At 38.9% G+C, this 12,414-nt stretch overlaps 1 protein-coding gene and 1 long non-coding RNA gene across 2 annotated transcripts; one reads left to right on the top strand and one right to left on the bottom strand.

Moving 5' to 3' along the window:
* The first annotated feature begins 3,894 nt into the window (after window positions 1-3,894).
* LOC112555728 lies at window positions 3,895-5,188 on the top strand. The gene is made up of 4 exons (XM_025224224.1): window positions 3,895-3,975; window positions 4,236-4,285; window positions 4,686-4,969; window positions 5,000-5,188. The coding sequence occupies exons 1-4, from the start codon at window positions 3,895-3,897 to the stop codon at window positions 5,062-5,064; spliced, it is 480 nt and encodes a 159-aa protein (XP_025080009.1). The 3' UTR covers window positions 5,065-5,188.
* Window positions 5,189-7,690: 2,502 nt separating this feature from the next.
* On the bottom strand, window positions 7,691-8,557 carry LOC112556325. The gene is made up of 2 exons (XR_003097707.1): window positions 8,248-8,557; window positions 7,691-7,780 (listed from the first exon to the last, which is right to left on the bottom strand). It is a non-coding gene; the product is annotated as an uncharacterized LOC112556325 (long non-coding RNA).
* Window positions 8,558-12,414: the final 3,857 nt, after the last annotated feature.

The following is a 12,414-nucleotide window of genomic DNA, read 5'->3' on the forward strand; positions in this document are numbered from 1 at the left end:
TGATCGTCTGCTAAAAAGTAAATACACGTCAAATTTAAATAAAAATAACATGAAACGGCTAAACACATACAACTCACGCTTTATTTGGTTTGGATTTAGAAAAAATACCACGAAAATGTCTGCTAATTCATTCAACAACACTAGAAGATCCATAGTTTTCTACGCATGAGCAGACCTCACTTCAACGATTCATATTTGTTTGATATCCCTGCGCGAGTGGGTGTTTGATCGTCTGCTAAAAAGTAAATACACGTCAAAGCAATGCCGACGGAAATTTGCTCTTCGTGCTCAAATTTCTGTGAGCAGGACACTGAAACACTGTCGAAGCTAAAGGTATGTGATTTTTATTTTTAAGTTAGTAATCAGAGCTTCTGCAATAGTTGTATATTGTATACTAATCGTATATATTGAAATGTATCAATATGTATGCCAGTCATAGAAACAATACCAAGGTGTTGTAAATAATTGGTTTTATATTTTGTTAATAACTTCTGCACATTGAAATACATATTTAATAACCCTTTTCAGGAAATTTTTATGTCTGCTGACAGAACATAACTTTATATAAAACATCATTACCGACTAAGAAGGAACATGTCAAAATCCCAATTTGAATAATAAATATCACTGATATGGATTACTAAAGAGATCTATTAGTCAGGTAATCTAAAATCCACAAAAAGTTCTGGCATCAATATTGCTCTGAATTAGTTTCTGAGCAAATACATGCACTCTGAAAATAAATCCAGACTTCAAACTCAAGAAATATTGCACTATGACTATACTCAATAGGCACTAGGGATTTATGTAAATTTACAATGCAGCAACAAAGCTGAACTATTTTGTCTATGACTGGATTTATCATCACCAGGCTTTATTGTCATCAGGTCTATAGGGAGTTTAGACTGCAAAATGCCAAACTTTTGTGAACAAAGCCTATAACTCTCTTAATATGAATTTGTACAGAGGCTATTTTTCTCATGTTTTCAACTGTAAGTTTTCAACTTTAACTTTAATGTAGCTGTTTTTTCCATGGAGAAAGTCTGGAATTAATAATTTAGCTTGATAAAAAAGAACTTCATCTTCAATGTTTAAACCTCTGTCGGCCATACTTATATCATCTGGTATTAAAATTGAACAACAAAGAAGTATTTTGAATTAAGTGTTTGTCTAAAGCCCTGCCACCAAATGCATCAGAAATGTAGCTGATTGACCCTTATGGTGTGATCCCAATCAGATATTTGGCAGAATGATATTTGCTGTAGTTGGAATAAACTTGGACTGATTGTTTGGCCCAAGGGTTTCTGTGTTTGAAGTCCAAAACAATCAACAATATTGCAGTAGATATGTCTAAAAACGAGAAGGATGCTCAGACAATTTCATAAAAGTGTGTGCTGTTGCTAGAATTCCATTATTACTTTCTCCCAATAGTATCCATAAATATATCTGATTTATTTCTCATATTGTCTTAGGATTTATTACCTGAAGGATATCAGCACCTTATCTGCAAATTTTGTGTGACCAGTGGTGCTAATGATCATTTTGAGGCTACTGTGAGAATTAACCTGTTTTCCAAAGATGATGTGCAAAAGTGGAAGAACAGCTTTCAGGAGTCTTCAAAAGTTACTTTGAGAATCAAAAGAACACACCCTTCTCTGTCAACTAAGATCATGTACAAGGTAATATTAATGATTTGTCATTTGCATTTCATAGACAACTCATAGGTATTGAGATGAACACTTTTGCCATACTGATATATTCTGTCCTTCAAATGTGTAGTCTTTTAATACATCACATTAGACATTAGGTCATTACCACTGAACAAACAGTATTTGCAATTTTTAATCTTGGTCAGCTTAGTCTTAATTTTGATAGAATGCTATACTCATTAAATGTAATATAATTAAGTGCACTTGTTAACAACTGTGAGTTCTAGAATCAAATACCATCTGGGGCTACCATAATATAAATATTTTGGGGCCGAGACAATACATTATATTCATGAATATCAAGGTTCTAAATGGACTTTGCAAAGCACAAAGACTCGGGATTATACTTTTGTTGTTTTCTTTTGTGGGTCTTGTTTTATCTAGGTGATGTACAGGTGTCAGCACTCCACGCAGCCTAGATCATCAACTGCTGATGCTCGGAAAGGCTCAAAGAATACTAATTGCCCTGCCACAACATGTCTGACACTTTATCAGACGAACATTTTTGATTCTGATGGCTTCAAAAGGAAAAGCAGGTAAGGACTAGCGCTCCTTTTGAAAAAGAATTGGCGTGCACAAAACTATAGTAACAACCTATTAAATGTGGCTGACATACTTTCTCAAACACTCAAACATAGATACTTCTGTAAAATAATGTTTTGTCATTTGTTTTACTTGTATTTTTGTTTCTCCTTTTTATTTAATATGTGTACATGTCTTTTTGTTTTTATGTATCATATGTTAAACAGTTTTGCATTTCTTTATCTGTTTTTATAGGTCATCGGACAGTCCATCGAGCAGATTATCCTGCCTCGTACACATAAATCAACTGTCACAACCATGCCATCATTGCAGCCTCAGCTATCAAGCATAGAGATGTGTCGGAAACAACAAAGTTACGTCTAGAACAGCTGATGTTACAGGGCTATGCACCAAGTGCTGCTTTAGAAATGTATAAATATGACCTACAGTTGGAACATGGTGATGATTATGTTTACATCTCTGCTGACAGAGCTGTATGTCCTGATCGAGATTATGTATACAGGTAAATTTTTCTATGAATCTTTTTTGTCAGTTGAGGAAGTTTACACTAATATCTAGACAAAAGTAGACGTAAAAAGTATGTAACTCAAACGAAAGATATTATAAAGGAGTAAAAAAAAACATTTTCACATATGGTGTAAGAAAACCACAAGGCGTGCATGACCATTGTCAATATCATTGTGTATAATGTTAAAGCCAAAGCTTTCTCCCTTTTTTCTTGTACTGATTTATAGTCTGTTCCAGCCAGCACAACGGAGACTCATTTGATTTAATCAATATATAAACAAATATTTAACTAATAGGCAGTTGAAATCTAGTTCTCAATTTTTGACATAATGGAAACGTGGACTTGAGCTTCTTTTTAAACTGGTTTCCATACCTTTTTCAACAACAGGTTGTACTACAAACTTGGAAAGGAAAAGTATGGTGAGACCAGAGGCGAGTCCCAAATTCCTCAGCTGAAAGAATTTGTTGAACAATTAGAGATAGACTGGCACAGAGAGAATTTTGCACGTCAGTGAACAGCCACCAAAAATATGTTGTAATGGACATCACTCCGGATGACCAAGTAGTTGTTTTCGATATGCACACCACTGATGCACAGGGTGCATAAATATTTGAAACACAGCTCAGAAATGGTTTTCAATAGATGCTACTGGCAATTTAGACAGAAACCATTGCAGGGTGTTTCTTTTGTTGACGCACAGTTGTGCTGGAGGACTTCCACTGGGAGTCATTGTTACAACGAGTGAGTCTCGGGAAACAATCAAACATGCCTTACATCTCCTCAGTAACCTTGTAGGCAGTGATGGTTTTGGTGAAGAGGCAGAAATGGACCTGCCATTTTATGACAGATGATAGCAGGGCAGAGAGAGCTGCCATCCATGATGTTTTTCCATCATCTGTGTTGTTGTTATGTATTTTTCACGTTCTGCAAGCCGCTTGGCGATATCTTTGGGATGCAAAAAATGGCATCTCAAAGACTGATAGAAACCAGAACTTTTTTTTTTGATAAAAAAACTTATTTTATGCCTCTACTGAAGATGACCTTAATGAAAAATTTCATGAGGCACTTCAGCATGAAAAAGCAAAGAATTATCATACATTTTAGAGTATGTTAATAATTTGTTTCACAGAAGACATGAATGGGCTGTGTGTTATAGAGATGGACCTGCCCATTCGTAGAAACAAACCAATAATTTTTGCTGAGGCAGCAATGCTAGTACTTAAAAGAAAAAATATTAAACGAACTAAAGCATTCAATGTACAGCAGTTGCTGGATTTCATTGTACATCACATGGAAGCACACTACGAAAGAAAGTGCATAGACATATCCAATAACATTCTCAGTCAAGTTAAACAGTCACGATTTTTGATGTCCATTTTCACAGCATTGAGAACATTGTTCAGATTGGGGATACCATATATGAAGTTTCCAGTCAGAAAATATAGCTGAAACATATGTTGTTAATATGACAATAGGTGCTTGCACGTGCAAAGCTGGATGCACAGGAGGGCCGTGCAAGCACCAGGCAAGTATTTTGCCAGCAGTTAGGGCTGACATCTTGTAATTTCATTCCAGAAAAGAGCCCTGAAATGCAACAGCTTTTATGTTACATTGGTTCTGGGAAAAACCATCCTCTCGACTGGTTTCAACCGTTACGAATCAAGGATGGTGTGAAGTGAATGAAAGGAGATGGGAGCTTTAAGAGAACAAACACACCTCTGAGCAAGCTGATCAGCTGCTGAAAATGAATGTATTTTAGATACAGAGGAAGCAGCAGACATAGACAACATTAGTCACAATGAACATATCACAGATAAAGAACAAGTTTATGATTCAGCTTCTTTGTTGGTAGACATACAAGACTTTCATAAATTATGTGAGCAAAACTTGCAGCTGATCCTGTTACATTTGGTGCTGGTTTAAAGGCATTTTTTATGCAAACCCTTGCACAAAATTAAAACTGATACACATTTGGTAAGTGCTTTCCATACCTTTGGAAAGTACACTGGAGTTAGTCTACCTACAGGGAAAAGAAAAATAATCTCTAATAAGCGAATTGGCATTCAGCCTACATCTCTGCAGAGGAGACAACGTGCTGTGCCTGGTCTAAAAAGGCATGGTGCAGGCCGTCCGAAAAAGCCATCTGAAGGCGAGATACAAGCTTGCCATGAGAAAGGTAAAAGTAGGAATTTCTCCTCACTTTCAGGGGGCTTTGTTACCTACTAAAAGACGAAAGCACCTCACAGCTTAAAACATTGTGTGTCGCAAAATACATCCCTGGGAGGAACTCATTCAAAAAAGTAAAACATAGCTTTTCTAAGATTAGTTGATACTGTTACTTTAACCATTGTTTTTTGAAGAAATTTTGCACATCACATCTGATGAAGATAGAAAGAAATATCTGTAAAAACAAGGAAACTACAAAAAACTGTTTTTAAAAGGAAAAAGACAACCATAAAATAGTGAGATGTCTAAAAGACAACTTAACTGCTTCTAAAACCTTCAACTGTATGTCCTGTCCCTACTAAACAATGGTTTAATTCAGAGCAGCTACTTACTCATAAAAAACTTGTGAGTTGCTTTCATAGACTTTTGTCAGGCGTTTGATATGATTTTAAGAAACTATGAAAATGTGTTCACTAGAAGTGGTTTTAAAAGAAAAGAATGTTTTTAGCAGCATTTTCAAACATAATGTAATTAAAATCTAGACTGTCGGAACAGGAACATCTAACTTGCAGACATGGTAGATTTCTTTTGTTAATGCATCAGTCGGTATATTGGATATTTGTTCATCTGCTAAGAATGGCACAGTGAAGAATCCAGAGGAAAGCCTATTTAATGATATCACTACTACAAACAAAACAAGAGAACATGTTAACATGGTTATATGATTTCTTTGTATAAATATATCTTTGTATAAATATGATTTGGGAGCATGGTAAAGGAATGTCAAGGCACTGGAGATGATAAAATTTATTACAAATCCTGAAACAGACTGGTAGACTAGCTGTCACCACAGCAGTAACATGATATTCAAAGCATTTCAAGATATTTTCCATATAATACATTCAATAATATTATTTTAAGCAATTATCTTGTGTGGCTGAAAGGCAGAGGCATAAGAGATTGGTAAAGTTTAGAATGGGATACAAGTTAATAAATTTTGATTACAGGATGACCTATGATTAATATTAGTGTTTGTACCGGTGTGTTACATACACTGTATGGTGTCAAATGGTTTAATGCATACCCATACTTGTACCTGTGCATGTTTGTGCTTATACATAATTCTATGACTATTTACTTTTTACATATCTGTGTATATATGCATATGCATGATTGTAATGGTTTGATGCATGTCTGTATTTACACACAAATGCATTATACATGATTCTTATGGGTTAATGTATGTCTGTATTTATACATGTGTATTATACATGCACCAGTAGAAGGCGCTCATGATTAAATTAATGTATATACATTGTGTATTATCAATTGGTACCCCCCTTGAAATAATGCCTTTCACTAATACAGTGTAGGTTGGCTATTCTGTGTTCATCTCTCGTCTCGGGCATGCTGCATGTGGCATCTGCTTTCAGGGCTGACTGCCTTGCCATGACATAGCCTTAGTCGCTGGCTGCCTTTGCCGTAATATATAGCCTTAGTTGCTGGCTTGGTGTAAAACACCAGTACCCCCTGCCACCGACATGAAATAGGGCCAGAAGCCTTAATCATAAAACAATTATTGTATCATATCATATCTTAGCAACTTTAAGTCTAAATTCAAAACGTGTCTATTCAGATCAGCGACTTCACTAAAAACCTTGTCCTGACCATGAGCATGCATCAACACGTGTCTGTACTTCCTTTGTGTATGAGCAGGTGTCTGTTGTAGAAGTGAGCATGTATGTTAAGCGTGAATATGGGTGTATGGTTGTTGGTTAATTAGTTGACTTCTGTATATCATTACTTTGAAGTGCTCTGAACAGATTATTCAAAAAGTTCTATATAAATGTTAAATTATCACTGTGGTTATCACATCTGTCAAAATGTTAAATGATATTTTGCATGAGACGATTGTAGTTTGACTTTTTTGGACAAACTCCACAAGTGATCCAAATATTTGATGCGTATAAAGGTACATATAGAAGCTTGTAATTTTAATGCTCTTCGTTATAATTGCACTGTGTAAAGAGCTATTAGATTTTAGATATGAATATAGAATAAACACATGGAAAAAATGTATATATGTTTGGTTGTTTATTAAATTTCTGTAAACTTTGTTGGTAAAGTTGGATCTTGACAGCAAATTTGTGAGAGAAAATAACAGTAAAGATGATATAGAATAAAATCTGCTGATGAAATGCTAATGCAAGAAAACAACTACTGAGATGCAGATACAAAATACAAAGCAATAGATAAAACAAAACTTAATCATGAACATTTGTCATAATAAATGATCTACATTCCATCAGTGTCACTTTTGTAAGAAAATAAAAATGTTGCATCATAATATCTGTAATCAAATTACGCATCATTACAGTGACTAAAAATATAAAAATATATATGCATAACAACAAAAGTGGTTTATTTTATGCATGATAACGTGGTATGAGAAGATTAATTGTACATAAATTGTGTTCGGGTGTTGCAGCAAATGTTATACACCCATAGAACCACGCTGCCAAAAAGTCTTAAAAATGTTCATGAGAAAGTACAATATGGATATTACGCTTATAATTTAAAATTTCAGCTTAAGGTATTTCTTTCCACCTTAATAAGTGCTCTTCCTTGGAAACGAGTTTCTCACAGCCAACTTTGTTAATTGTTTTAAGAATTTACCAACCGGCCAAATATTAATTTTTTTATTTTAGTTGACTGCAAGGCCACCATTTTACATTTCAAACCTTTTTTTTTTTTTTTTTTTTTTACATGCAAGATAATTTACAACACTGCTTTTGTCTCATGACAAGTTCAACGCAGATTCCATAATTTCCATCTGGCATCTTCTTGAATGGACCTGCATGATTACCACATACACATTGTAACTATCTTTAAATAAGGAATCTTAGAAACCCAAACAGGGAAGGTCGAATTTATATCTGTTGTTCTTATTTTAAAAAAACCTAACAAAACAATGAACATGCTAAAAAATATTAGTTCATTCACTGAATGCTGCACACATAACTGTTTTCAATCGTTGGCACAATTGATCTAGTACACAGACGTTAATATCTCATTTTATCACCAAAACGTTCATGCAGGTATTATATAGGGACTTACAAAGTTGGGCTACTGTAATTTGAGGACTGGACTCGCTCAGTTGCCAATCGACAACTAATTCACGATCGATTTTAATCACAGATTCATGGTTACGTTGACACCTCGAGTTGATTATTTATGCTTGATTACAGTTACTGTTCTCTATATGTCGAGTAGCTAAGGTAGAGTTTTATTGATAAACAATGAGATCAAGACCAAACTAACCTTCGTTATTAAAACAATCCGATCAGAACCCTTTCTGTAAACATTAAGCAGCAAACAACACCATGAACGTAGATCCTATCTACGTCAATGAACAACACGGATGAATATCACGTGATACACAATGTGAAACAGTTGAAGAGGCTGAATGAATCTCGCATAAAAAGTATACTCAAAAAACTTATCATATCGCCAGACTTATACTTAACGCCGCTGTGTTGATCTGATTTTAGTAATCGTACAGTTATCGCAGTGGACAGGTTTGGGTGACACTGACCTTTTATGGCATATTTTGCGTGCACTCCGATTGGCTGAATTTCCGCCCCCCTTATTTCAGGTGGGAAAAAGAATTCCGCCCGCCTCACGCCACCACAGCGTTCTCGCAAGGCTCCTATAGTGCCTCTTGGGGCAAGGTCAAGGGTCACGCAACATGTCAGCACTATACTTCATCGCCACCATAGTCGCCCCTAAAGAACACAGTTTATCCACGGAAGTGAGTATAGTGTGTGGACTTGTATAGTCTGGACTTCCATAAACCTCTTTCTACCTGGGATTCCTGTTCGGAGAGTTCAACGGGCTTTGTACGGGCAGCGCGGTTATTTTGTCTCTGTGTGTCCGTGTGCGTGTATAGTCTGGGTAGTCTGTGTGTGTGTATGTGCGAGCATACGTTTGTGGCTATAGTGTGTAAATAACAGGGACTGACATTTTATGTCTTCTTACGATGTGTGTGTGTGTTTGTATGTGAAAAACAGTAATACTGGATGTCTACTGAAGAGTGGAAGGGGTTATGACACGTGCTGATAAATGACAGCCTATAGTATGACACGTGCTGATAAAGGACAGCCTATAGTATGACACGTGCTGATAAAGGACAGCCTATAGTATGACACGTGCTGATAAAGGACAGCCTATACAGTGTCACAATTGCTGATTAAACAGTATTCTGATGATTGATGACAACCGATGAAAGTCGCGGAGATGCAGAAATAAAGTAACCAGGGCTTCAGTGTAACTAAGGGAGAAAACCCACACGTTCGGCAGACATTTTCAGTCGGCGATAAGAAACTAGAGTTGAGAAACAGAAATCGGATTAAAATTACGGAAAAGGAGAGAGCGAAATTCTAGAACAGACGAAAGAAAATCAGATTAAGAAAAGACCGGAGGATAGAGAAAAGGAACTTAAGAGTTGTCTTCACTTCAACCTGACAGCCGGTGACAAGATAAAATATCCATGGCAACAGATAAGAGGAGAGATTCATTCTCTGTTACTCGCCATAATGATGATCCGATCATCGGTCTGTGTCAAACCGACTCGTCTCACTGAGGTGACCAGGAAGGCTTAGCTCCTTAGTTCAGCTGTCCTTGCATCACACGTGACCTTGTCCTCCAATGGGGACGGTAAACTGTTAGGCAGACAGCATCCTGGGACTGCGCAGGAAGAGATACTTGAGATGCAGCATTTCTTATAACATACAACAATATAACAACAACGAACAACATCCACACTGAACGGAGGAAGAGTGCTGCAGTCAGCTGACGCTCACCACAGCCCGTGACCACTGTTCACAACCAGCACGTTTGCAGTGTGTGACCTGCAGACATCGTGATGCGATCTTCGTGATTCGTCATTCCATTGTCACAAATGTCACGAGGGACTACCACACCCTGTCACGTCCCCCACTGTCACGCATGGGCGACGGAAACGCTTCGCCGCATTGTCCCGCTCTTTGGTCGCCATGTCGAGGTGCAGACACCCACGCAGGAAAATAAATAAAATAAAATATTCCGACATTGTTTTAGAGCGCTACGAGCGAGCTTGTGTTTGTTTCCTATCGTTGATATTAGAATATTACCCGCCCTCTGTCCCCCTGTCTGTGCCCCATGGTACCGACTCACTGTGTCGAGGTCTCCACGTCTTCTGTGGACAATTGTTTCACCCGTCACCGGCACAATCACAAACAGACAGCGTTGACACAGACAATAAACATAAACAATAAACAGACTGCCAGGCTTCTTACATCAGTTTGCTGAAGATGGGACAAAGATGTGAACTTGCACACGTTTCAAGGCTCGTCCGCCCACACACACACATACACACAGATACACATACACACATACATACACACATACACATACACACATACACACATACACACAGACACACACATATACACACAGATACACACACATACACACACACACATACATACACATACACACACATACACACATATATATACACACACACACATACACACAGATACACATACACACATACATACACACACATATACACACAGATACACACACATACACACACACATACAGATACACACACACACATACACACAGATACACATACACATATACATACACACACACATACACACAGATACACATACACATATACATACACACACATACACATACACACATACACACACATACACACACACATACAGATACACACACACATACACACAGATACACATACACATATACATACACATACAGACACATACACACAGACACACATAGGCACACTCTTCATTGCTAAGAAGACGGCAGCAAGCAGTTCGTTTGCTAGCATCGTGTCCTTCCACTTTACCTGCCTTTGCTCGGGTTGTCCGCCTCGTTAAGCCGTTATGAATGGAGGCGAAGGACACTGCCTCGGGACCTCGTTACCCGCCAGTGCAATGAACTGCTCGAGACTCGTATCCCCCTCTCCTTCAGTAAGAAAAACTAGCTCTCTCGGCATGCGACGCCATTGGTCGATGTGTCAGTGTGGTCGATGTGGTCAGTGTGGTCGATGTGGTCAGTCTTCGATGACGTCAGCTGCGAGCCTTGCCCTTAGTCCTGTATCTTGTAAAGACCCGGATATCCGCTCGTGTGGGATCGTTGAAAACCGCTTCACGTGAAGGCGAATGACCCCACTGCCCTCTGGAAATGTTATAGTAACAAAGGTTAAGCCAGTAAACCACTTTAGCGAGTTGTCGTGCTCGACAGCGGGTGGACTCGGAAAAGTCGCTGCATGACGGGTATCACTCCAGTTCTGCAATCAGTTATCCGCTTCCTCATCACGTGACCGCGATACCAACAGTCTCTCTCTTGTCTTGTCTTGGTTCCCTACTCGGTCCTCTCTGTGCCTGGTACACCAGGCATCCACTAGAGGGCCCTATTTCTGTTTCTTTTGGCCGACCACGTTTCCTCCTGCCGTCAGCTGTCCAGTGAAGGGCCTAGCTTGGGTGGTGCCTCTCGTTTGATTTGCACACATGCCCTAACATTTCCATGTTTGTTTGTTTGTTGTTTATGTGGTTGTCATGTTTATGCACCTGGTCTTCACATGGATAGACTAGCAGCTGACAGGCCGCCATCTTGTCTATTGTGGGCGACAGTCAGCAGGTCGTGTACAGGACGACCTCCAGTCTTTGTCCTTCGTTAGTCAGTTCTCCCTCCCTGCAAGGTGCCTTGAGAGACAGTCTGTCACGGGGTGTCGTGCCGAGTCACGTGGCCAGATAAGGCCAGCTAACGTCGTTTAACTGTTGAAAGTAGAGGTTCCTGATGTCCTACGAGTGTGGCCATCTTGTTTCGTACAAAGCCGTTGGTCTTATGTTCTGTGTATGAGATCCGTGTCTGGATTCTCCTGTCCGTGTGGCGAGCGTGTCACGTGTCGCGTCGGTACTAACAGATTGTCTAGTCCACCACGTTGCGGTGTTGTTGTCCCGATCCTGATGTGGATATCTTGCGAGGAAACGCAGCACTTGAAGAGGTGGCTCCCAAGTATTTGGAGCTGCTGACCTTTGGAGCCTGAACCCGTTCATAGAGCTCTGTGCTTTGTTCACTGACATTGACCCCAACTTTGCTCTTGTCAGTGCTGGTCTCCATTCCATGTACATGTGAGCTGTGTGTCAGTCTGTTGGTGAGGTCGTGCAGGTCTATGTTAGTGCCTGCTAACAGCTCTGTGTTAGTGCCTGCTAACAGCTCTGTGTTAGTGTCTGCTAACAGGTCTGTGTTAGTGCCTGCTAACAGGTCTGTGTTAGTGCCCGCTAACAGGTCTGTGTTAGTGCCTGCTAACAGGTCTGTGTCAGTGCCCGCTAACAGGTCTGTGTTAGTGCCTGCTAACAGGTCTGTGTTAGTGCCTGCTAACAGCTCTGTGTTAGTGTCTGCTAA

The sequence above is a fragment of the Pomacea canaliculata genome, linkage group LG2, assembly GCF_003073045.1.
Source record: "Pomacea canaliculata isolate SZHN2017 linkage group LG2, ASM307304v1, whole genome shotgun sequence".
NCBI classification, from domain to species: domain Eukaryota; kingdom Metazoa; phylum Mollusca; class Gastropoda; order Architaenioglossa; family Ampullariidae; genus Pomacea; species Pomacea canaliculata.

Bases quoted from the DNA above. Each gene is read 5' to 3' on its own strand.
- LOC112555728 (XM_025224224.1), top strand. From the start codon at position 3,895: ATGAATGGGCTGTGTGTTATAGAGATGGACCTGCCCATTCGTAGAAAC. The intron at 4,286-4,685 runs GCAAGTATTTTG...GCTGGTTTAAAG, and splicing joins GAGGGCCGTGCAAGCACCAG to GCATTTTTTATGCAAACCCT. The intron at 4,970-4,999 runs GCTTTGTTACCT...AGACGAAAGCAC, and splicing joins TTTCTCCTCACTTTCAGGGG to CTCACAGCTTAAAACATTGT.